The sequence below is a fragment of the Colossoma macropomum genome, unplaced genomic scaffold (assembly GCF_904425465.1).
Source record: "Colossoma macropomum unplaced genomic scaffold, Colossoma_macropomum, whole genome shotgun sequence".
In the NCBI taxonomy this organism is placed as follows: domain Eukaryota; kingdom Metazoa; phylum Chordata; class Actinopteri; order Characiformes; family Serrasalmidae; genus Colossoma; species Colossoma macropomum.
Genome location: NW_023494790.1, coordinates 33,534,987 through 33,562,431, shown reverse-complemented (window position 1 = coordinate 33,562,431; position 27,445 = coordinate 33,534,987). Strand labels below are relative to the sequence as shown.

At 41.7% G+C, this 27,445-nt stretch overlaps 1 protein-coding gene across 3 annotated transcripts in view; it reads right to left on the bottom strand.

Moving 5' to 3' along the window:
• Positions 1-27,445, bottom strand: part of ccser2b (coiled-coil serine-rich protein 2b) — a 105,692-nt gene that overhangs the window by 30,763 nt on the left and 47,484 nt on the right. For all 3 annotated transcript variants that reach the window (XM_036573164.1, XM_036573166.1, XM_036573165.1), the window contains 5 exons: positions 19,407-19,506; positions 17,208-17,298; positions 12,311-12,467; positions 8,409-8,489; positions 3,268-3,354 (listed from right to left, as the gene is read on the bottom strand). In XM_036573164.1, the coding sequence (XP_036429057.1) occupies positions 3,268-3,354; positions 8,409-8,489; positions 12,311-12,467; positions 17,208-17,298; positions 19,407-19,506 (516 nt within the window). The remainder of the gene's footprint in view (positions 1-3,267; positions 3,355-8,408; positions 8,490-12,310; positions 12,468-17,207; positions 17,299-19,406; positions 19,507-27,445) is intronic.

The window sequence follows — 27,445 nt, the reverse complement described above, 5'->3', positions numbered from 1 at the left end:
AAAACAGAGAGAGTGCAACAGTGAGATATATAGAGAGAGACAGAGGAGACAGAGTGAGAGACAGAGAGAGAGAGAAAGAAAAACAGAGAGAGAGAGAAAGAAAAAGGGGACAGAACAAAAAAGAGAGACATGTGGCGAGAGAGAATGCGCAAGAGGAAGAGTGTGAGAGGGAGAGAGAGATAGACAGCGGGCGCAAGAGGGAGAGCAAGAAAGACCCAAAAGTGAACGAGTGATAAAACTACACGAAACTACACGAAAACGAGAGCCCCCTTAAACACAAAGGAGCAAAGGGTCCCCTAACGCAGCTCCGAGGAAGAGTGCACTGCGGTTAACCAAGCAAGCGTGACGTGATATTAGAAACAAAGGCTCAACACGTCCCCATAATGACCACGAGTGCATTCCTAACAGCTCAGCACCTTCACGGCTGTCTCCATCACGCCTGTCCAAACCAAGTGTGGTTATAAAAACACCCCCACCCCCCCGCAGACCGATGATAAAGGAGCCACAGGTTACACAAGAAGTCGTTAATTCAAGCGTGAGATATTAGTGGATGAAAGACGGCCCTAACATGACCAGGTCAGCCAGGAAATAAGACGGAGGGATGTGTGTGAAATCAAATGAAGCAGAGTTCCAGTGAAACTCTCCCCTTATCACTTAGCACACTAGATCAAAGAACGGAGTGCGTGAGCTCAGCAGGGCCGGGCACGGTCATTACCTGCTGCACCGTTATAGCCACTGCGGTCGGTCAGTGTTCAAACACTGAAGTGGCTATGAAAAACAGCAGGGGTCCCCCAGTGGCTCAGACTGCCTCGTTAGTGGGACGTTTATTTAATGTTTTGAGTCTGTAATACTGCATGATACGCAGGTGAAGTTCCTGAAGTGAACGCATCATGTTAAAGTGTTTGTACGCAGTGACATCACAGCAATATCAGCCTGAGGAAACTCACTTGTGCAGTTTATGTCCAGAACAAAAAACATGAAAACACCTAGTTTATCACGCAATGATATACAAATAATTAAGCTACTGCTCGAATAACTGGCCGTGTACTCGTTAAGCACTGGTAACCAATAACTAACCAGGTACATATTACGCACAACAAGTAGGTAGCAAAGTACATGTAACAGACAAAAAGTAACTGGCTAACTAACTAATCAAGGATACACACAAGTAACCAGACAAGAAACAACTCGTTACGCACAAGTAACTAACAGAGTACCTGCTACTGACAAGTAACTAGCCAAGTACCCGTTACACAAAAGTAACAAATAACTAGATGAACACTTGTTACACATAAGTAACTAACAAAGTACTCATTATGCACATGTAACTAATAGAGTACTCGTTACACACAAGTAACCAGAGTACTCGTTTTTCACAAGTAACAAGTAACTACTAGAGTGCGAGTTACACACTAGTAACAAGTCGATTACTCGTCATGCACAAGTAACTACGTACTTGCTACACACAAGTAACCAGCCAAGTACTCATTATGCACAAGCAATAAATAACTAGCTGAATGCTCGTTACACAAGTAACAAGTAACTAGCAGAGTACTGCTAGTTATGCACAAGTAACCAACAGAGTTCTCATTATGCACAAGTAACTAGCTGAAAACTTTTTACACATAAGTAACAATTAACTAGCCAGATCCTCGTTATGGACATTTAACAAGTAACTAACTGTGTACTTGTTATGCAGAAGTAACTAAAAAGTACTTGTTACCACACAGGTAACAAGTAACTAACTGAGTAAGTTAGTAACACAAGTAACAAGTTAACGCACAAGTAACAAGTTGATTACTCATTACGCAAAGTATCTGAGTACTCGCTACACACAAGTAACTAATCAAGTACTGCATTACTTAAATACTTAACAAGCAGATTACTCATCATGCACAAGTATCTAAAAGGGTACTCGCTACACACAAGTAACTGGCAAAGTACTCGTTACCACAAAAGTAACAAGTACTTTTTATGCACAGGTAATGAGTAACTAGCTGAGTACTCATTACACACAAGTAACTACAAATATACTATTTACTTACAAGTAACTGAGTACTCGTTGTCGAGTGCTAGCCAAGCACTCAGTTTGCACATGTAATAAGTAACTAGCACTTACTTGTGCACAAGTAACAAACTCAGCACTCATTTTCACACAAGTAGCAAGCACTTTGGACCAACGTGCAATCTCGTGTGGTTTCAGTCACAAGCTTTATATGGCATGTATGTGAATCTTTTAAGTTTGGGCTACAGACTCATTCTGTAACCATCATTTATAAGTAGCTCTAACTGGGCTTTTCTGCATACTGTCACGTGACTTTTAGTATCACATTTAAACTGGAAATGAGCTAATTCTACTGACAATACTGCATTTGAAAAACAAGGTTTTACAATTTATATTATATTTCCTGTAGGTGCGTATGTATATAAACCAGGGCTGTATGATAAATGGTGTTTTTATTGTTATTGCAATAAGAGTGTGGTTACAAAATGTCAGAACAAATTCTCTCATACACACAGCGACATTACGTCATTGTCGCCGGGATTGAGCCCTGCTCTCCCACGAAGGAGACCAGTAACTTTTCAACTAAACAGCCAACGAAAAAACAAGCACATGCTCGAAAACTACTCCAACTACAAGCCTGTCAAACGTTAGGATTGTTCACACACCGAGTATTATGTTTTAAGTTCACGAGGCAGTAATGGCAACTGTCACAACGAAGCCATAACTTCAGGCAGGCTGGGCACCTTGCCGCCGTCGCCCTCTGCTGGCGGCTGGCAGCACAGGCTGGACCCTTGCAACATATTTAATAACTAAATATAAATAAGTAAATCAACCAATAAATATATATAAAATAAACATATATTTATTTGTTTTTGCAGCCTGTATTGAAAAAGCTGTTCAGTGAATGCTGACTGTTCATCAGTGCACAAAAAATGTGCTTGCAGCTCTGATTCAAGCAGCTCTTAGCATTTCATTTCTTAGTTTGCACAATAGTGAACAGTGCTTTTGTAGTTTTATATTTTGCTAAGTGCTACTTACATCACTTCCAGTCAGAGGTTCACTATTTTAATAACAATGTATCGCTTCTCATATGGTCAGCGTGATTTCTGACAGCTTTGTTGGACATCGTACTTTATGCCCGTATCATACAGGTGTAATATTTATGATTATATTTGTTCTTTTAGACTAACATGACACTGTTCCACTTTTGAGTAGTGAAATATACGCCGCTACTTGGTTGTAGAGTGAGAGAAAGGACGTACCATCTGCTGAGTGAGTTTAGCGATGAGCATCTCCTTCCCATTCAGCTCTTCTCTCAGCTTCTGCACCTCCTTCAACAGCTCCTCCACCTGGAACAGCATAAAGTATGAGGTTAACCCAGTTCACACACAGAACATCAGGAACCCAGCAGATAGGAAATGAAGCTTCATAGTGTGGTTCGATCATCGTCACTCAGTTTTTATTGATTTTAAACGCACCTATAGGGCCATAACCACCAGGGCAGGTTAAAGTGTAAGTGTACAGAAATCCATGTAGTTTTTAAACAGAAAACATGAGCGAAGTCACATTATTGCTGGTGTTACTGTAATTCAACAGTATTACATTATCCAGTGTGACTCAGGCTGGGTTTACAATACACAACTTTTTTGCCCGATTTTAAGCCCGATTTGCCCCTTGCGACACATTTTCACAATCTGAAGCGATTTTCCAAATCGGGAGCTCCATCGGAAGTGACTGACGGCGAGTCTGATCTGGTAATGTGAGAGGAGAAACGAGTGAATCTTTGAGTTCTTGTTCGTAGCAAATTCATTATGTGTCTTAGGCTACGTTCACATTATCAGGTTGAAGTGGCACAAATCCGAATTTTTGCCCTAATGCGACTCAGATCTGATGTTTTCAGAGCTGTGTGGACACACAAATCTGATCTTTTCAAATCCGACCTGAGCCACTTTTATATGTGGTCCTAGATCGGACACATATCCGATACGTGGCCATGCGACCTTAATGTGACCCTCAGATAGGAATTCATGTGCTTTTTTTCCACTGCGCGTGACCATCATTCAGCGTTACCATGGCAGCAGCGCCAAACAGAAGTTAAAGCCTGTAAACGGTGGAAAAGCAGCTCATCTCACCTTTTTCTCCTTCGTCTCGCTCTAATAATGAAGCTGAGAGCTGATCAGAGTTAATTATCTTCTCAGCGAAGCTCGTTCTGCTCGTTAGTTTGTGCTGATGATGCTCGTGATTCATTCACAGACGTTACTGAGTAGGATGTGCTCATGAGGGTCATTTCAGGACGCCGGTTCGTCCACGTTAATGACAGATTTGAATCACTTACTTAAACGAGTGTGAACCATCGCGTCAGAGAGATCGGATTTGAGCAACCAGGCTTGTAATGTGAACGTAGCCTTCTACTCTCTGTCTTCCCTGTCGTCTCGTGTGAGCTCCCTCACGACAAAAGAGCCAAGGAATTCTGTGACTAACTGACGTTAGTTGTGTGAAGCTCTCCGTTTTGGAAATCTGTTCAGATTTTAAAAGTCATCTAGCGGTCGCCCAGCCTTATATGAAAAAAAAGTATTACACAAGGACAGCAAATTAGTCCTAGAGAGCTTCTCTTCAACTCCCGACAAAACACGTTAAGCGGCATGAGATTCATTCGTGAGTCACACACAGGAACCAACAATAACCAGAACACCAAAAACAGCAGGGAGCCCACTGGAGAGTCCACCAGGACTAACAGGCACAAGCCAGAAACGCAACTGGTGCTGTAGCAACCCTCAAACGGAAAAGCCGTCTTTTCTGAAAGCACTGCCAGGAAAGATTTCTCAAAACAAGCCAATGCAGAAGTGATGAAAACAATCATTACAATTTACTCCAAAGCATTCATTAAGTACCTTTACATGTACACAACATACCGACTAGATCCTTAGTTAGTCTAAGAAAGTAGACCGAATCAATGTGTTTACATGAGGTGCATAAAAGACTAGTCTGGAGCTCCTGATTGGCACAGCCAGCTAAGTGTTGGCGCTACCGTCAGGAGATCATTTGATGGCACAGTCATCCGTGGCCTCGCTCTCTCTGGGTGTGTAGGACGCCCATGCCCTTCAATCAATCCGCCTTGGGAGCCACAACATTTTATATCCATTTATTAAAGTAATGTTTTACCATCTTGGCTGTAAATATGTCTCAGTATGTGCTGATGTCCTAGTGTGGACTAAAAAATATAAACCAAAACAAAGACTTTCTCTGCTCTGCTTTAAGCTTTAGCCCAGCTATATCAGCTTTTCTCGCATCTCTGGCAGGAAACTTTTCAGCAAAACTAGAAAAGTTTCTTGTAAAATGTCTCTCAAGGTTCCACTTTTTATGAGGCTGACGTCGCTTCACCAGCTTCTTGTGCAAATTTTCCCATTCCACCCTAAATGGTGCTACAATGTAACTGCTGCATCAGTTAAAGTGGAACAGGAGAATTTGAACAAGAAGCTGGCGAATGCGAAGCTGATTTCAGCCTCGTGACTTTTTAGTGTCAGTTTTTCACTGCAGATTAAACGTATTAGGAAACCAGCTGGAGTGATTATAAATACAAATAAATCCATTCGTCTTCAAATTATCGACGTTCGTCTTAAATCTCTCTCCTCGCCGTTTCGTTAGCTACTAGCTAGGCGAGATTGTTTTCTGCGTTGCTGTGTGACCAGCAGTCTGTGCACCAACCTTCAGGGTTAGCAGCTATAGGCTACATTAACTCCAGCATTTAAGACCATTTATTGTTAAACCGTGTTGAACGATAAGCAGAGTTTTATTTTACTGTAAAGGAGGATTATTTTATTTTTACCTACAAATCTAATTCTGCTGTGAAGCTGAAACAGGACAGTAACAGAGCTGCATGCTGCCGATCTCTGTGCTAGCCGCTGGTGCTTCCCTGGCGAGCTACCTGCCATCATCTACAGTGTTCATGTATTTTCTGGATTTTGGAGTACATCACTGTCCTATGTATATGTTCACACAGGATGTTAAGAAAAGAGAGAAACAAGATTTGTTGTCCATCATAGCCACCAAGTGAGAAAGCTTTAGCAAATGCTAATGGTGTTTGGATGATAGACGAAAATTTGCCTTCTTCTACTTGCCTTTTTATTTGAATTTTCCAGTCCACCTTAAATATTGTTCATCTGTGCTTAATGTGACATTTTGTGGTAAAATTACATCACCTCACCTCTTCATGTAAAACTAAGCCCAACACTGAACCAGTGATGCATGTAAACGTAGTAAATGACCACCAGACTCTACTGGACACCTACAGTTGCCATCAAAAGTCAAAAATCAAGGGATCGAGCCTCCCTTGTAAACAGCTGCCGGCTAGGTCTGTTAGCATGCTAGCATCCATTAGCATATGAGGAGCTCGTAAGCGCTGTGCGGTGGGCAGGGGGCCGAGATAAAGATGGCTCGTAATATCTCAGGTCTAGAGAATCTCTTTGTGTTAAAGCAGCTTTAGTAAGCAGCGAGCTGTGCTTGAGTGATGCGGCTTTATCTGCCTCGCTATTCTCCAGGGCGCTCTGTGCAGATTGCGGAATAAAACCCAAGGGCCAGAGCGGCGATAAGCAGGGCTGCCCTAATGAAAAGGGCTTTATTAATTGATGAGGAAAAATGCAACTAAAAATGAATTGGCGTCACAAGGGGAAGTAAAGGGCATGTGGCCCGAGCCAAGTTTTTTTGGGCTCCTACCGTCTCTGAACGTGGTGGGAGTTTAATCATATTTTCCAACCCAAGCACAGTGAACAAGTCAATGTTTTCCTAGGATGGAAGAGAAAAGGTCTGGAGAAAAAAGGTTTGCTCTGACATGAAACCACAGCACTTTTTCATGATTAACAATAATGAGTGGCTTATTTTTACACTAATAATTTACTTACTGTGGCTTTATTTTGCTTAATAACCCCATAAATTCCAAGGTTCCATATGTGGGTCCATATAATCCATAGTAGTTACTGAATAATTAGTAGTGGTTGAGTAATTTATAAGTTTTGTATAATTCATAGTAGTTACTGTATAATTTTTAGCAGTTACCGTGCAATTCTTAGTAGTTACTGAATAATTCATAGTCGATACTGAGTTATTCATAGTAGTTACTGTATAAATAATAGCAGTCAGTGAAAAATACATCATTTCTGTATGATTTATAGTAGTTACTGAATAATTCATAGTGGTTACTGTATAATTCATAGTAGTTTCTGTATAATTTTTAGCAGTTACTGAATAATTCATTGAAGTTACTTAACAATTCATAATAGTTACTGAATAATTCATAGTGGTTACTGTATTATTCATAGAAGTTACTTAACAATTCATAATAGTTACTGAATAGTTCATAGTAGTTCCTGTATAATTCATAATAGTTACTGAATAATTTATAGACGTTACTGTATTATTCATAGAAGTTACTTAACGATTCATAATAGTTACTGAATAATTCATAGTAGTTACTTAACAATTCATAATAGTTACTGAATAATTCATAGTAGTTACTGTATTATTCATAGAAGTTACTTAACAATTCATAATAGTTACTGAATAATTCATAGTAGTTTCTGTATAATTCATAGTTTTTAGTGACAGTAAAGCAGCATAATGCTGTTTATCAGTTGCTGTTGGAAAAACATGTTCCTCACTGATGGCTGTGTGCAGCCATGTAAACTTGTAAACGGTGACAGTATTTGTTATTTGTTTATCTGTTTAGCTGGAAAGAAGGTAAGAAGATGCAAAACTTTTAATTCTGCTGTGCTGTTCATGCCGTGAAAAGAAACAAACAGCAGAATGTCTTCAACTGACAAAGACACTCCCTTCCTCTTCAAAGAATAGGCAAAGTTCACAAATTGGCCAACTGACTCTTCACCAAGTCCGCCTTGGTTACTGTTGCTATGTCTGACAAGCTTTTAAGTGTGCAATGGCAAAAACTGTATTGAAAAAGCCCATAGACGACTATTTACCCAGTGAAATTCTTCGTATTTTGGATCAATGCATCAAGATTTTCAGAACGGAGTACATAAAAATGACCCTGAAGCTATACGCAAAACATGGTGCTCTCAGCAGCCTAAAGTGCAAAATGTATAAGGGCAGGCTAAAAGCACAGATAACAGTGATGAAGTGAGAAGTCTTAACATATGGCAGTTAACTACCTATCCCATTTGATTTTTGAGTGGTACCTCCTACCACACTGTTTAATTCTCATTCTAAATCTCTCATCTTGGGTCTTTGGGCTTAAGAAATGGGTCAAATTTCAGCCCCCCAGCCCAAAAATATATATAAAGTTTTCAGTGTTTCAGACTGATGAGTAGTGACAGTTGGGCAGTGGTACACAAGTGGCACAGTGAAAGTCCCAAAAAATGGAAATACATCAATAAAGTTGAAGCTGTCTTACTTGCTGTTGGCAGCCCGGATCTTCCGAGGACGGACTGTAGTCTAACTCCGTGGACCCATCAACTGATCCATCCTCTTCAATCTACACAGGCAAAAGCACACAAACACGTACACAAATTAGTTGAGCCTGTCTGATTCTGCACAATGGCTCACTCTTGGGAAAAGCCTTCCGCTAAGGTACACCCCCAGCCCCTCTATTCTAAACCACATTAACACCCACCCGGGCCTTAATGAAACCAAATGCCTTCTCCAGCCTTTGTTTATAGCACAATAAGGGAACTAAATAACAAAATGGAAATTAATGGTGTGGGGAACAACACAGTAAAGCTACTGGCTTAATTATGACATGCAAATAAAGAGTCGACTCTTCACCGATGGAGTCGCTGCTTAACGAAGGAATTAATCTGGCCCAGCGAGCAGAACATCAACAAGCGCCAGGCGCACCTTAAAGGGGAGCACGGCCATGCATAACTGATCCCAAATCAGTATTCAAGGCTTTGTGAAAATCTCAAGTCCTAATCATATCCATCATGACAAACAATGAGAAACTGACCCAAGAGCTGGTGATGAAGGAAGGGGCTGCCTGCACGGAATGCTGATGAGGCGATTGAGAGGCTTTTTTGTGGACGAGGGGGAACACACCATCCATCTCAAGAGCAGGAGCTCGGAGACAGAATGATCCAGAATGGCTGGAGGGAGGGTTCAAAAATCCAGCGTGACGGGCCAGGCTTGTGCTGCATAGAGAGCCCTTGCTTGGGGCCATTTCATGAGGCTGGAAGCCAGGGTGGGTCCATACATTCAGTGAGTGGGCGGCGAGGTGTATGGCATAGTTAAGAGCAGTATATATAATGCTCCCTGCTGATCAGTGGGTCTGCTCTTTTCTTTTCTAAATATGGCGCCATGGCAATACTGCATTTATTTCACACTGCCTCTTGATGAAAATGCTGCCCTTTCAGAGGGTGGCGGATACTTCAGCTCCGTGAAGCACTGTCTTTCATCTAGCTGTCAGAAAACTACAAGCAATTTCAAGAAAGCTTCCGCAGCCTTGGCCCAAAAAGAAAGGGAGAGGGCGATCAAAAGATCCGAGTTTTAAACATATAATACCGTCTCTTGGCATGATCCTAAAAGTTACAATGCTAGCACTGAATATCAAACACTAAAGGACAGGAGAAAAAACAGTTCCACAACATGTAGATATGTAAGCAATGAGAAGAGTCAGATCCGCGGAACAGGAGGGATTGCGTGGACTTTCATCCATCTGATTTCTTTATCCTTTCATCTCTCTCTACTCATCCCTTCATCCTTCTAAAGCCCTCCCCTGGAAGGAGCCATTTGACAATCTACATGCTTCTCTGTGGAAATCCGCCTCAACCTGGTGCTGATCTGAGAGCAGATAGTATTCCCAACCTTGAGAATTGATTCAAGATCAGCTAGCCTTCGAATCTCAGGCCACTCCAGAAGCAATCTGTCAAATCAGAACAAACCCAAGATTGGCTAGTTTTACAATTGTTTGGCCACTTCAGAGGCCTTTTGTCAAACCAGAACTGATCTGAGATCAGGCCACTTCAGGCCACACCAGAGGCCACTAGTCAAATCAAACTGATCTAATATCAGATGGAGCTCCAAAAATTCTAAGCTTCCAGGTCAGGGGCACATTCTTCAAACCCAATTACCTCAGCTTCCAAAAACAAAGGCCTGCTAAATCCATCACATTTGTTCTAAATGAAAATGAATGGCTCCATTCACTCAAACTCTATCGACCTCTGAAAGAGCATAACTCAAAAGCAGGATGCATGGATGCTTGTATCAAAACAAGACAAGCGATTCCAAATCTACATCTACCAAGAGGCTTCCTGACTCCACACATTAACCACACAGCAAACAAGGCAGCAGAACCCCAGTGGATTTCAATGTAATTACATAGCCCTGGCACCTCACTCATGCATCAAGTCTATGACTTCCGTCATCAACAAAGACAGATTAGCATGTAGCCTCCTTGTTCTGCCCTCACATAGCCTGAGGTATGTACAGAAAACCATGGCCTCAGATACCAATATTGACATTTTTCCCCCCATGAAAGGTGGAGGATGATGCTTTGTGTCTTGTTTGAAAATTGTACCTCTGATTGCAGTGCATACAGCGCCATTCATCCAGGCTGAAGAGTCGATATGATTTGCGTCTTGCTGAAAAGAGGCGGCGGCTCAGAACACGGCGATAGGAATGAGACTTTTACAAGGCCTCATGAATCCTAAAAAGCTGCATTATGCTCAGAAGGCATGTATGAAAGGGAGAAATTGACAAGCGCTATTGACAGGCCTGGAGAAGTCAATTTCGGTTGCAAAATAGATGCGCATAAAATGAATGGTGAAGCAGAGAACAAGGAATGGAACACTGTTCCAGGTTTGTCAAAAAAGAGAGAAAGTTTTGCATCTCCAAGGGCAGAACTGCAGGACAGAACCTGAGGGAATCAGGTACGACTCGAGTGACAAGAATCTCTAACAACAGGCTACTAAAACTCGGTGTAGCGCCATCTCCGCTCTGCCATGTTTACTCTTCCAAGAAGATTAAAGGTCAACTGCATAATTAAGGGTAGGAGCGAAATCTCAGCTGTCTGAGGAATGCCTGAGGATAAACTGCGTACAAAGTGTAAAAAATAAAAAATAACCATCTCAGTAATTAAAGCTTCTCTTTCCACCAGGTATGTTTTAATCACCAGACGCAGTTTGAAAATTCCATGAGGTGATTGATTTCACCCGACGAAGACTTAGCATGCAGGTCTGGGTTGTTTTGCCAGAGTTTGTTTCTTCCCTCAGCCCTACCGAGACCAGTATTCTATTCAAAAACCTGTGGGTGTTCATTTCTCCTTGTCAATATCATCAATTGTTCCGGTATGAAAAAAAAATTGGCAGTGACATCATCCACTCACCCTGTTTATTAATTCATTCCCACCACTCAGCTCACCTGCAGGTTGCTTAGCTTCTCTTTGCAGGCGCAGCACACCTCTCCATCTCTATCTCTACCTACCATTAATGCCTCAGTGGTCAAAGCCTTTGAAAACTTTCAAAGATGCCGAGTTCTCGCCAAAGTAGGTACGATCCAGCAGGTCCGACCCATCAAGATCCACCTCCCCCCCAGCATCCCTCGCTCCCTTCCAATGGCCTCTGCTCTTCTGGCTTGTGCCGGAGGCCCTGCTGTGCCTTCTTTGTGTGGGCCGTGAGGGGCATACCATTACCGCCCAAGCAGTATGATCCGGCCGAGCACGGCAAGGCTGTATGCGGTGGGCGTGCTTAACAAAAGTTTCTTAAGGCCGGCTCCTTCCCCGCTGCTATAAAGATCGTCTGGGGCACAAACCTATAATCACTGTGGTCGGCGTAGTCAGTAAGAACGGCAAAATCGATCGAGAGAGCAAGACTGCTGACAGAACAGGCTGGTATGTATTAGTCACACACAGTGGCCTGAGCAACAGTGCATCCACAGCAGAGTAGGGGGGAAAAAAATGACAGCCAGGCATGGGTTGAATCAGTATCGACATCCAGCAATATTTGCGATCAAACACAGAGGACTCGCCACTCCAAGTTGAACAGGAACAGAAGTACGAGTTTATCTACTGCACCATAAAAGAAAAGTGAAAGATCATGTGGCCAAATTCGTTTTCAACCTTTTCTCTGTTTCTGAGCAAAATTTGATAATTTAAAAAAAAAGAATTAACACAAATCAATGAATACTTCATTCTCCATGCATGACGACCACAATATGTACGTACGTGAGGAACACCACCACATGACATGTTAAACAGACTTGTTCTGTGATGAATGTAGACAATTGACTACCTAGGAAGTTTCAAGGAGGTCTCTAGATAAGGATGGACAGAGCATGGATATAGAGGAAGCGAGAGTCTGTGACCTGCAACAGTCTCCTCAGCTGTAGCAGCTGCTCTTTGACAGATGAGCAGTCCTGGGCCATGTGCTTCAGCATCAGCTCATCCAGAGACGTATGTCCTGACCCTCGCCTCCCCAGGCCCGGCAGGTGACAGTCGTCAAACGCCTGCAGAACGCCACCTCTGCGGAGCAGACAGACAGAGAGAGGGACGAAAGGAGACAGAGAAGGACAGAGAAGAGCACACATAAAACAAGCAATCAGATGGTATAACAACACCAGACGCAGAGTTGGAGAACAAAAACTATTATTTCTACAAATCTGTGGACTATTTTTTGACTAATTGACTACTTTAATAAGCCTCGTTCTACTTTAGCGAGACATAAAAAAACAGAAACTTGAAGAGAAAAAATAAATAAATCATGTCCCTGAAAAAAATGTGCAACAGTGAATGGACAAGATTCCAACACTTAAATGAGGAAAATAAACAGCTTCCTGCTTTTTTTTTTTTTTAATCCTACATATCTATACCAATTTTTCGATACCTCCTTTTCAATCGCAAAAGTGGGTGTGGCTTAAACCAAAAAATAGCACAAGTTGGATGAAGAGGGTGTCTCTACTGACCACAGTGAGCTACAAAGTAACCAAGAAGCATGAATAACCTCACATACGGAATGCACTTTAGACAGCCAATCAGCAGCCTTTTAGAACTAGCATGTTTATTAGGTCATGGATGCTGTTAACAGTGGCTACTTAGGTATTGAACTTTGTTATAGAAACAGTGAATTTTTTTCAGATGTTCAGTACTAGGGATGCAGCGAACTTTCGGCCATCAAGCGTTCTGGCCAGAAATGGTCAAAAAAGAACAAATAGGTCTACACCATGTCACAATTTAACACTTTACAAGTAATAATAATAATAATAATAATAATAATAAGTAACTAAAATCAAGCATAGACATGTTCAAACATCTTGAGCCGCAGTAGATAAACAGTTAAAATATTGGCTGGGGAATTATTTGATGGTTTCTATGTGGAACATTAGATATGATATGTACAATGTTAAGCATCAAGAGGAGATATACTGCTCCAGAACCACTACAGGTTTGATACCACTTTAAAACGATACGCAGAATAAAGAGAAAAAAACCAAAGCAGAAAGTCCCTGCTTGCACGCCAAATCAAAAAAGTCACAAAGTGGAAAGTATAACTAAAAATATGATAAAATTCAACTGGATGACCAGTCGTTCTCTGATGTCAAGTACATTGGAATTTGTGACACATACTGCAATAATTTTAATAGGTTTACTGTATGTAATTTGTTTTTATTTATTAGCAACTTTTTTTGGATTTTATGGCCCAGTGTGTCCTGAGTTTCAGTTTCAGTTTTGACCCAGAATTTCAGGAAACTCACTTTCAGTTTTTCAAAGAAAGGTAGATGGATATTTTCCCACATCTCCAAAGTTCAGTCTTAGAAGTTGGTTTAGCGTTTTCTGCTTCTCACGATCCAAGTAATCCCAAACACATTCAGTGATGTTGAGATCTGGACTCTGGGGTGGTCAGTCCGTTATTCTGAGAACACCAGCAGCTTCTTTGTTTGATTTCTTCTTTTTTTGTCTCAGTGAGGCTTCTTGGCATCTACACATCCTTTGGAATCCATAGCACTGAGTTGCCTTCTCACAGTGAAAGCGTGATTTTCTCCTGTCCGATGGGGACACTTCTGTTTTTTCTAGATTTACCAAGGATTACAGAGCGCTTTCTGGAATCATTAACATGTCGACAATAAAAACTCGTCGATATCTCTTCAGAAAGGTACACAACACACCCACGTGACCTCTGGATCATACCGGGGCATCTCCGTCATGTTCCGTTCCATACAAAGGAGGCAGTGAATCGGTGGGTCGGACGGAATGGAGATGGAAGTGTAGTGTGACAGGCCCACAGGGCCGAGGCTGTTCACAGTGGCAGAGAGTCTGACGTGGGAGGTGATGGTGTGTTGAGGGAGGTGATGGTGTGTGATAGCAGTGAGGGACTGAAAACCTCCCGCAGGGGTCAGTCAGCTCGCATCGCGTTTGCTGAGGCTGGAGACGAGTGCGGAGACGGAGAAGAGAACTAGATGTGTCTTCTTGCTGAGAGATGGAGATGGAACAGAAGGCTGAGACACAAAGAGAAGGCCCAGAGAGCGCTGCAGGCAGCCAGTGACCTGACACTCAGCGTTTGGGGGCTTCCGTGACCGAACGAGCTTCAGACGACAGCCCAGAGTCACCTTTGCAGCCCGAATGATGACAAGAAGGTACACCCACACCATCTTGGACAGGATTGAAAGAGAAAAGGAATGAGCAGAACGTGCTAGCTTGCTACTGGCGCTGTAGTTAAAGGTGGGCGATGTGACTATGACTATGTAGCAGTCATATGCAAAAGTTCACCCCTGGTCACATTACACGTTTTGTTGATTTTCTAAGTGAAAATAAGGTAACACATGTTCTACAGGGAACAGGCTTAAATATATCATTTTTCTGCACATTTTAATGTACATTTGCTGAGTTTAACATATTGTAAAACAATAAAAGTGCTGTAGCTTTTGCACAGGCCACATTTTATGTTGCATTTATTTCCCCAATCTGTTAAATTCACCAAATAAACAGTAACTGGGCATTAAAATGTACAGAAGTATATTCTCTGTCGAGTTTGTTTTCACTTTTTTCATATTACTTTCATATTAGCCAATAAGCTAATTAAACACTGTAGAGTGGGGAAAAAACATACATTTAACTGTTAAAACTAATAGCAGCTCTACCTACTAATAGCAGGTAGAGCTACTATTAGTAGTATACTAGCGATCATTTCATATTAGCCAATAAGCTAATTGGCAAGCAAGGTAGCTAAATAGCCAAACTAAACACTGTAGAGTGGAAAAAAACAGACAAACATTAAACTGTTAAAACTAATAGCAGCTCTACTTACTAATGGTAGGTAGAGCTACTATTAGTAGTAGCTATAATTTGATATTAGCCAAAAAGCTAATTGGCAAGTAAGGTACCTAAATGGTAAAATTAAACACTGCAGATTGAAATAAAATCACCAGACAGACATTAAATTAACCTGTTAAACCTAATAGCAGCTCTAACTACTAATAGCAGAAAGAGCTACTATTAGTAGTACACTAGCTATAATTTTATATGGCAAGCAAGATAGCTATTTAGCCAAATTACACACTTAAGAGTGACATAACATCACCAGACATACATTAATGTACACCGCTAACACTAAAAGCAGGTAGAGCTGCTATAAGTATTAATCTCATTGAGGGATCCTCTGTGTTCGCTAAAAACAGCAGCTGAAGCTAACAACAATTTCAAGATGAAGTCACCAAAACACTATTAAATCACTAATAAGTGCACCAGAATGTAAACTAGGACAGTGTACTGATTTTTCCATTGACGTTTTCAGAATCATTAGTTTGTAAAAGAGTTCAACAAAAGGCAAAATAAGCTAGTTAAGACGCTAACGCTAATAGCGTTTATGCTAGTGGCCACAGAGCGAATGTTTTTGCTCATATTCTCACACTCAACAAAGAAAATTTGAGCTTTGTTTAATTCTTCACATGATTCTGTGTAAATGCAGACATTTGTGTGAGTGTGTGCACAGAATAGTGCAGTTCACAGATGATATTCGTTTGGCGTCACACACTGACACACAACCGGTCAACACTGCGATGACAGCAGCGCATGTAGAGCCATTGTTTCTATTCCACTAGTTAATATAGTGTCCTGACAGACCTGTAGCCATGGTGAGCTGCATGGTTCAGGGTTGTAGAGACAACAACAAAAAACAAAATGGCATAAGTGCTTTAGACAATGAATGCAGTTGTGCGAACGCCACAATGTTAGCAGGACTCGTGTTAGCTTCAGCTAACGTCAAGCTAAAACTGATTAACACTATTACACACACATATGTAGTTATTACTTATTTTTGCGATCACAATGAGGTTTGATGGTGTAGTTGATAGTAAAGCCAGAACATCGCTGACCCTTCCACAGACCACACAGTTATATGATTCTAGTGATTCATATCCTTTTAGCTCCTGCGATGTGCATGCTAATGGGCTAACTGGCACTCAAAGATAACTTATCGATTTGGTACAGATCGACACCTCTGATCAAACTGACCTTTTCTTGATATCTTGATTTGGAAGCCGGAACCGGCCCTGATTGCCCACACGCTTTAATGTGGCCTCGGGGCACTTTTTCTTCATTTTGCTAATAATATCTAAAATTTCATATCAGCCAAAAAGCTAACTGGTAAGCAGGGCAGCTAATTAGTCAAATGCTTTAAAGTGATGAAATGAGCAAACAGACATTGAATTAAACCGTTAATCAAATTCTTATATTCTTCAAATACAGTTATAATAAAACACGCTCAAAGTGGACAGTGAGTAAAGTACAAGGTAGGTGTTTCTAATAAAGTGGCCAGTTAGTGGAAGTACAAGGTAGGTGTTTCTAATAAAGTGACCAGTGAGTGAAAGTACAAGGTAGGAGTTTCTAATAAAATGGCCAGTTAGTGGAAGTACAAGGTAGGTGTTTCTAATAAAGTGGCCAGTTAGTGGAAGTACAAGGTAGGTGTTTCAAAAATAATAAATCGCAACACGTTGCAACGTCACAATAGAACCGTATCAAGACACCATGAATAGCAATGTGATGTCACTGCATTGGCCTGCAGAGGTTCACACCGCTAACACTCACATTTAGCTCACAATTCGACTCAATTAACAAAATTTATGCAAAATATGAATACAGAAAAATGTCTATATTGATATTGTTGCATGGTTTCTGCATTGCACTGTATTGTAACTATTGTAATTGCTCCTGCACTCTGTGTTGTACCTCTCCTGACCGTAGCAAAGTTTTTCTGCAACAGAAACTGACCTGTTGTTGTTGTGGTGCTGCTCCGGCCTCCCCCAGCATTGCTGTCGTCGCCTCCACTGTCCCGCCCAGTAGCCCCTCTCTGAACGCTCATCTGCAACAGCCAGGACACAGCAGAGGTCAGATTTCTGCGTATCCAACATGGTTGATGACAAGAGTTCTTTTTTTGGTGGTCAGTAATATCAGGTTTGAATACATGTTCACTACATTTACTTTTACAGGTTTAAATACGGGGATCATCTTTTGTTTTGTTAGTCTTAATTATTAGTTTTTGTTTACTTTTCAATGAAGAAAAGTTTCATATGTAGTTTGTTTATATTTATATTTAGCTATGTATAGAGCAAGTGGACAGTGAATGTAGTTACAACATAGGTGTTTCTAATAAAGTGGCCAGTTAGCAGAAGTACATGTCAGGTGTTTCCAATAAAATGGTCAGTGAGTGGAAGTACAAGGTAGGTGTTTCTAATAAAGTGGCCAGTTAGTAGAAGTATAAGATAGGTGTTTCCAACAACGTGGCCAGTGAGTGGAAGTACAAGGTAGGTGTTTCTATTAAAATGGCCAGTGAGTGGAAGTACAAGGTAGGTGTTTCCAATAAAGTGGCCGGTGAATGTGTTTACAAGCGTGTTTGGATGTGATGGGGAATACTTGCACGGAAGTAGAGTATATACACAGAACACATAACACAAGGCCCTTCCGGCACAAAGGATGACCACAGACACATACACTGCTAAGTAAAGCTACAGCATGCTTTACGATCATAGATACAAAAGCCTGACTGCCTGGATCCGCCAGCCGAAGAAGATGTGAGCACTAATAAGAGATCATAACTCAATCTGATAGCAGACTCTGGAGATTCATATCAAGAGAAAAGCTCTCTCTCACGCGCACAGCCGGAGTGAGGTATTATGGAAATGATGCCATTTCATCTTTAGTATAATAGAACCGCCTCTCGAATTATTCTGTCAGTCCAAGTAAGACGAGGCAGCGGAAGAGTGAAGCAGAAGGAGCCCCCGTTTCATCCGCCCACAGTCTACCAGGAGCAACTGGAAATAGAACACGCATAAACTGCATAAACTTTGAACTTTCGACGAGCCTTTCGCCACTGTGTCTGTAAATGCTCCATTTCTCAAAACGCAAACTCGAACAGCAACCCTGTTGACTCCACGAATAACAAACACGACGCCTCCTAAAAGAGCCGCTTGTGTTATTATAGTAGCTGAATCGACCTGTAAACATGAACCCTGAGAGGATTCTGAGAGCGCTTCAGTCAGGCAGCTGGAGAGAAACTTTATGGACCATCCTGTCAGGAAAGTTCTCAGTGAAAAGGTGTTATCAGGTAAGCTTCCTCTACACCCCAATTCACATACATACTAGAAGATCTGATTGTACAGTACTATACAAAAGTCAGAGTCCACTCTTTAATCAAAGTAAATAAACATGAAGTGGCCAGTGAGTGGAAGTACAAAGTAGGTGTTTCTAATAAAATGGCCAGTGAGTGAAAGCACAAGGTAGGTGTTTCTAATAAAGTGGCCAGTGAGTGGAAGTACAAAGTAGATGTTTCTAATAAAGTGGCCAGTGGGTGGAAGCACAAGGTAGGTGTTTCTAATAAAATGACCAGTGAGTGAAAGCACAAGGTAGGTGTTTCTAATAAAGTGGCCAGTGAGTGGAAGTACAAAGTAGATGTTTCTAATAAAGTGGCCAGTGGGTGGAAGTACGAGGCAGGTGTTTCTAATAAAGTGGCCAGTGGGTGGAAGTAGAAAGTTAATGTTTCTCATCAAGCGGCCAGTTGGTGGACACACACAGAAGGATTTACCAATAAAGCAGCCAGTTAGTGGAAGTAGTTGGTAGATGTATTTAATAAAGTGGCCAGTGAGTGGAAGTACAAGGTGGGTGTTTCTAATAAAATGGCCAGTTAGTGGAAGTAGTTGGTGGGTGTTTCTAATAATGTCACCAAGGAGCATGTTTAAAAGCACACTGTCTGCTTTTGAAGCTAGTGACATTATGTTAGAACATGTAAAAAGTCTAGGTAGAGTTCTGGGGGTCAGCTGGGGGCAGCTTAACTGACCCGCTGCTGCTGTCTACCATATTTTTGGCCACCTTCACTCGATGGCACCCTTGAGTTAAAGCAGCCACTTGAAAACATATTGCCAGGTCCATTCAAACTAGCATACAGAAGACCTTAGGAAAAGATTTTTTACTCACCGCTGTGGAGGGACAAATCTTCAGGCAGGTCCACGTCCAGCATGAGGTCATCATCCTCCAGATCACATGACTCCAAGTTCTCCAAGTTGTTGAGAATGTCCTTGTGAAGATAATAAGAGAGGAAATAAAGAGAGAAGGTTGAGAGGGAGAGACCAACCTGAATGAAGACAGACCTCATTTAAAACCAAAAATTCATCGCCTGGATTACGAGAATACTGAGAGTGAGAGTGAGAGAGAGAGAGAGAGAGAGAGAGGTGGCAGTAAACTTATACCCCATATGCGAAACTGGCCTTGATCAACAGAGGACAATTGCACACAGTTTCATTTGTTCAAAAAATAGAAAAAAACTATTGGAAATAAGGACAATAAGGAGAGATGTAAAGCAGCTCAATCGATACCGAGTCTATCAGGTTTTGTTGTGAGAGATCCATGTCATTTGGATTATCAGAATAGCTTGAGATAAGAGTGCATAGAATGCTTAGGTACAAAATTGATCTACTCAAACTCTGAGTTTGGAAAAGAAAATAAAAAAAAGCGGCCGTCTTATCCGAACGAAGTTCCGGAGAAGGCAGCTGAAGACAAACAGATTTTGCCGTGGCAACGACAAGGCCGAGGATTAGGAGCTCTTGAGCATGAGATGTTTAGGGTACATGCAGGCACTGGAGGAGAAAAAGAGGAGGACAGAGAGAACGACTGGTGCATGTTTGAGTGAAGTGCAGTTATCTGTGAAGCCACAGCAGCGTCTAGAATCCACCTCGGCCTCTGAGAGCTTAGTCCGAGCTCTAAAGCTCTGTGAAATGACTTTTCCTCATGAGCAACCGCTGACCACCCATAGAAGGACAGTGAAGGAATTTGGAGGCGTAGAGAGACTTAAATATGTGGCTGTTACGGCCAAGACTGGAGGTCATTGATTGTACAAGGATTATGGTCACCGATGATGCATCAAAGACGTTTGATGGATAAGGGGTAGAAGCTGTGGCCCAACACCAAAATCAAGCGATTGTTAAGCTGGCCTGACAAGCCAACTTACTGTTCTTCATTTTATTGTTCTACGTTTTTTTGTACTGTTTTCACAGTTAAAGTTTTTAAGCTAGAACCACAAAACTTTGCAGGAACACAGAGCACATACGGCAATAATGTGCTTGTCGTTTTGGGACCGATCGCATATACGGTTTTTGTTGTTTCTGCCGGCGGAAAGTAGATAAAGGTAAAATCTGACCGCTGCAAATGATGTCACAAAGGACGTCTCTCACACTGCCCCTCATAACATACAGACTGGCACACATACAAAAGCTTGTAACTCCAGCAGCACTGCTGTGTCTGAACCAGCGCAACACGCTACCTGCTCTGTGAGGGTCCATGGGGGTCCTGACCACTGAAGAACAGGGTAAAAGGGGGCTAACAAAGTATTCAGAGAAACAGATGGACTACAGTCTGTAACTGTAGAACTACAAAGTGCACCTATATAGTAAGTGGAGCTGATAAAATGGACAATGAGTGTAAAAACAAGGAGGTGGTCATAATGTTATGCCTGATCTGTGTATATTTATATATATATATATATATATATATATACATATATACACACTTTTTTTTTTTCTTCATAGCACTCTAGACAGCATAACTGTTCTATTCCGTCATGTTTTAAGTAACATTTGTGAATACAGTTTATGTGGCAGGTTCAGAGTTAATTGTGGCCTGATGGAGAAAAGACTCAGCCTCAGCTTTCTCAGCTGCTGATGAGGTTACTTGGTCATTAAGCGTCTAAATCGCTACCTTTTACTCTAGTTCAAACATCAACCTCTGGCTTGCTTAAGCTAAACCAAAAAACAGAGGGACACAAGGTTAAGTGTTAAAGGCAAGTGACCCCACTCAACATAGGCCGCAGGCCCATCGAGGGTGAAGAGCACATCTCCCTCTCTCTCTACGTAATCACAAAAAAAAAGAAAGAGAGCGAGAGAGAGAGAGAGAGAGAGAGAGAGAGAGAGAGAGAGAGAGAGAGAGAGTCCTTGCTTATGATGAACTACAGCTACATAAACAGCTTCTCCCATTTTCAGCCATTATGAATACATGTTTTTTGTGAGTGCAGTTTTTCTGCTCTCGAGATGGCCTTGTTACCGTCCGCTCGATCGATCCACTGTGTTTTTATCCTATTTCAGGCTGCATCTGTGTGAACTTCACATTCTCTGCTCCTGTTTTTCAGCCAGTTCTGTGCTTTTTTAAAGTGTTTCTTTGTCATTAGTACAATAAAATCTCTTATACAGCCTCCAAAGAGGAGTCTTCATACAATACACAGCACAGCTGCAGCCTCCATTATAATACCATACCAGCATCAAACACTTACTCTCCATGTCTTTGCTCCATGGTTACTCAATGGCAAGTCAGATCAGTTTACACACACACACACACACACATATATATATATATATATGTGTGTGTGTGTGTGTGTGTGTGTAATAATAACTTATTAAACTCTTTAGACTTCTGGTGCCATATTACAGAAACTTTAGTCTTAAGATCTGAAAAGGTCAAGATCAAATTTTTCTCAAATTCCTACTGCAGAAAGAAATCTTAGCTTAATTTAGGAATCTTATCTTACAGCCTGTTATCTGTAGTTAGGAAATCCCAAGCTACTCGATCTAAGCGGACAATCAACTGTGATGTCTGTTACCAAACACCCGATGATCTGCACACAGCTGAAATGTTAACACAACCAAAATTATGCTGACTATAACGTGAGCTACAGCTCCTGTTACCAATGTAAAAAAGGTCAAAACAAAACTAAAGTGGAATAAACTGGAGATTAAGAATCTGAGTCGCTCCCCAGTTTCAGTTTCCATTTCCCAAACGCTTCAGCCAACTGCGTTAACGTCGTTCCTAATAAACAAGAGAGGACGGTCCAGATCATGTCTGTAGTGTTTTGGATTTTTAAAACGTCAGTTAGAAAACAAACATCTTACAAGTGAAAGCACCGTTTTGCAGCACTGTGTGTGTTTACATGCACTTAATAATCCAATAACTGCAAATAGCCAATAAACTCACAGGAATAGACGTGACGTAAATTTAACGCAAAACTCAAACCTTTTTTTAAAGCATCGCGCCACTTTACCTGAAAATATGAAAATACATCTTCTAGAAGATGAAGAATATTTAAATCTTTCATTCATCAAGCATGTAGTTGGTTTCAGCGTCGCTCCAAAAGTGTTTTGCTGCATCTCGCAGCAACGCTGCCCGTTTATTTCCGGTACCGCTGTCTGTTTTCACACATGCGCAGACTGAGAAATCCGAAAGAAATCTGGGTAACAGGAAATTTAGTCTAGTTAGGATGTTTCTATAATACTGTTTTTTTACAGATAAGAATAGGAACTTAGGAACTGTTGTTTCGCAATGGCTACTGTCCTAAATTCAGTCCTAACTGAAGTGGTCATGGTAACCAAACATTTACGATGGTTCTGTAACATGGCCCCTGGTTCCTATCACCACGACTGTGAACAATTCAATTAGTCCGACGCCTCTGACTTTTAAAGGATTGATTTCAGGTTTTACAGGTCACTCACCATATTTGCAGCTATTATCAAGTTTGCACAAGTTTTAACACACATAAATGTTCGATAAATCAGGGCCTGATCGTACACATATGCTAAGAAGCTTAGAAATATCTCTGCTTAGCAGTCTTCCATCAAAAAATGTTACATAAACTTCAAAACAAGTGCTCGTCGTTGAAGTCAAGGGTCTGCTGAAAAATACATTACCCCATAAACCAGACTTCCCCAGCACAGTTACATGTTTGAAGTGTTGGTTTTTTTGCTTCCTGAACTCCATCAACAGGCTGTAACTGGCCTAAAAATCTAAGTAAACTGTTGGAACACCTCAAGGAATGAACAGGGAAACGCAGAGCTTTCTGACAGCGGCAGCAAAAGAGGAAGTGGGTCGCTCATCAATATTTTAGAGGGGTCGTTTCGCCACCGCCAAGAATCAGAGTGAGCGCATAATGTCTACAACCCAGCAGGAGAGCTGTGTGCTCACACAGAGCTGGGTGGAGAGACACAGTTAAATGAGGAGATGAAAAAACAAACCCGGAGGGGACAATGTCCAACAGAGTTAGAGCGCTAATACTGCGGCTATCTCGCCACTTTGCACAACTCAGACACACAGTCACAGTGACGACTTAAGGAAGAAAGGGAAGGAGTCGAAAATGCTCTGCAGGGCCACTGGAACCGCCTGGGACCCCTACAGGACGAGATGACCTCAGGGTAGTGCTGATATCAGTGAGATCATGATATTGTATTTAGGTTTGCATCAATAAATATTAATGACGTGGACTGATCATAAGCGCCACTGGAGGGACAATCACTCTGGGGTCCATGGCGCAGGGGGCTTCCAACAACAAGGCTAGAGTTGTCAGGTGTCCGGTTTTGGAGCAGACAGTTCGGTTGGTATTCTAGTTATGCTACTTAATTACACGCACACAAATTATCTAAGCCGCTTATCCTCCTGGGTCACCAGGAGGTGCTGGAGCCTATCCCAGCGTTCACTGGGCGGAAGGCAAGAAACACCCAGGACAGGTCACCAGTCCATCACAGGGCAGACATGCAGACATATACAGTCACACACAAACTCACTCCTAGGGGATTTAGCTTCTCCAATTCGCCTGAATGCATGTCTTTGGACTGTGGGAGAAAACCCATGCAGACATGGCGAGAACATGCAAACTCCACACAGACAGGATTCTGGTCGCCCGGCCGGGAAATCAAACCCAGGTCCTTCTTGCTGTGAGGCAACAGTGCTAAAATTACTTTTTATGTATTTTGAACAGTAAAAGCACTACCATTCAAAGGTTTGCAGTCACTGTTATCAATAACACAAAACAATTTGGTTGCATGTAGAAAATAAGTGCACATAATGATTCTGATTTGTTCATGCAACCCCACAGGTTTCAGATGATCGGTAGTATGATTAAAACGAAGAAATGTCAGGTGCGTCCAGAATGATAAACAGCACTGTAGAGGGTCCTGGCTAACAATGATAATTAAGTTATAACAAATTTATTATCCAGAATTCATCACATTTCAAAAGTGGAGATCAAATCTTGATCTCAAAATGAATGTAAATACATAATTAGGGCATATTATTTATCACTTCAAGTTCACAGAGTTCTTGAAATACAGGGTGTCCCAAAAAAATTGACATCATTTTGTAGTCTAATAATGTAGCCAATTCTCCCTCAAATGATCTCAAATTTAAAAAAAAAATTAAAAATCCAATTTAATTTTTAATGTTTTTTTTTTTTTCAGGTTGAAGAATGGCGTTCACTAGAAATGAAAAGGAAGTTCGTGTGTTAGAATATGCTCAAACACAGTCAAACAAGAGTGTGCAGCGTGCAAAGAGGAAGGCTGTCTGTGCAGGGCAAAGGGGTCTGAAAGACCACCAGTACCGGAAGATATTACATTTGTGAAGCTGTGAAATCGGTTATAAAATCTACATCCCTCTGAATTTCTTGTTCGAATTTTGATAAATAAATCTTGCATTGTTCAACATGAACAACTGCCAGGACATGTAGTTACTCAGATATTCACATCTCAAATGATGTAAATTTTTTTGGGACACCCTGTACATAGCACATAGTTTGATTTTTGAATTTGTAAGGTATAATTCGAAAGATATAAACAAACAAGTACAGAACTCTAAAGGCTACAGCCTACTGCATACCAGATGCCACCAGAGACAGTAATGCCACTCAGGATCTTACTGTATTTGACTAGTATATTAACCCCAGACCACAAATCCAAAGATGATGGCTTGATTTTTTAAAGTCTGAAGTCTTTCTGATAAAGAAACATATGCTAAGCTTTTACCACAGCAAATGTCTGACCACACTGTATTCCGATTTGTACCATTTAGCTGGAAAACTGCGAGTTCATGAACAGTTAACCTAATAATTTCTCTAAATGACGTTGAACATGTAGAGGATGTTAGAGGAAGTTTTATTTATTTTTAAATAAAACCTTTGTGTACGGCTGTTTATAATCCAGCACTACATTCACCTGTGATACCCTCACCCATGCCATGCCGGATGTCAGTCAGAAGCTTTTTACACCTTCATATCATGACTCAGAACACTTGTCCAGGAAAGGTTACACTGGGTGCCCCTGGTTATGCAGGGTAACACTGGTGATGAAGGTAGGGCACTGAGGCATAAATATTTATCCATTATAAAAAAGGACAATGTATTTTGCTGGCTTATTTGCTAATGCATTGTCTCACCAGGATGGTGATCTAGTATAGAGTAATGGTTGAAGTACACCATCATAAGCACCCATGAGTTAGAGATGCAACTTTCCATTAACATCGATATAAAGGGTCCAGTAAAGCTATTAGAGTCCAGCCAGCATGGGCCACCCAGCTACAGGCTCCAGTTATGCCACTAGGTGGGAAACTAGGTGAGAGTACTGAACGGATAGTTTGGAAAACGAGAACAAGGAATGAAAAAGAACAAGTTGAAGGTCCTTTGGGTCCACTTGCTGCGTAAGGCTCACTTCCATCTTCTGTCCAGTTTATGCGGGGTGATGGCATCGATGGTGGTGAGGAACAGCGAGAGGGCTGCAAGGTAATGAAATTGTCAGGAGTGATCAGTGAAGTGGAGGCAAAGGTCAGGGCCATCGCGGATCGTGATTAGATCTGCAGCCGCGTCCTCCGCTGGAGTAAATCAGCAGAGTGTCAGAACTCCACATGACCGCTTGCACAACGCTGTCCAAGCCAACTGCTCGAGTGTGGCTTTACTAAAGGCCCTGAATGCCCGACTCCAACTCATTTCCAGACCACTGCAGGAGCCCCTCACACTGATAGGATTGGGCAGAGCCTCTTAATAAAGCCCACTCTCCCCTCTCCTCTTTCTAGCTCCATTACATTGTGACAATGAACAAAGAGGCTACAGCTTCCCCTACAGTCTGCACGCAGGGACAGGAAACAACACTGGAGGCTTGTTTCTACCCAAACGGTATTACCGCTTCCTCCAGCAAATGGCAGTGCCTTTAATATCACGGCACTACGATGCCATTTTCTCAGCTCCACAAGGTCCCAAACGGCCCGCAAATACCTCCAGTCTAGCGCGGATACTGCAGGCTGCAGCTCATCCTAATGACTCTAAACAAAGGGACTAAAGGGTCCACCTCATCTCATCCGCTAATGAACAGCGCCATTGCTCAGAGACGGGAAACAAACAGACAGCTAGGGGATTGGAGCATCTAAAAGGGCTACCGGAATTTCTGTCTCTAATGAGGTCCAGTGATGGAATAATTATGTGGCAAGGAACAGGGCCTCTTGGGGTCTTGGGACCGAAAGTGATGGCATGTTCCCTCAAGTTCTGGGATGCACTTTTGCAGTTCATTGCTTTTCCTTTAAAGGACACTGTGGACAAACTGTAACCACTGCTACACTGGTTGAAAACATGCCTACATGCCTCCTACCGTGGTGCTGCAGTCTACTGTATAATGAGATTTCCTGGTTTAAAGATCAGGAAAACCTTCTGATGAAGTACCTTGAAGGTGGAAGTAAATTCTATAGGACTACAAGCGCTTTGGCGTAGATACTTCATTGGTTTTGCTCCTCTGACAACTGATTAAGGTTATCACTAATGCTAGATAGTGACCTATTTAGGAGCCCAGTGGTCCTCAGATCAGTCCTCAGGGACTTTGGTAAGCTGGAGATGGTGTGGTTGGGACTGGACGGTACATCTCCAGGACCAGGGTTCATGAGTGTTATGCATGCCAGTTATTGTAGTAAGAGAACAGTGATAGATGAAAACACCAAAATGATACAAAATCACGAATCCTATTAAACTGATAAGGCCGAGGTATGCATTGCTGCAGTACAAAATACTGAAAAATAACTTTTGTGCCCCTTTAATAATAACCTTGCATTCTGCCATCAGTCAACCCACATTGTTTACTAGTCCCAATAACCCGCTGGACTATAAAAAGGAGAAAAAACCCAAAAGAGGACAACGTATTAGCTCAGCGACTTTCAGTTAGGGCCCCAAT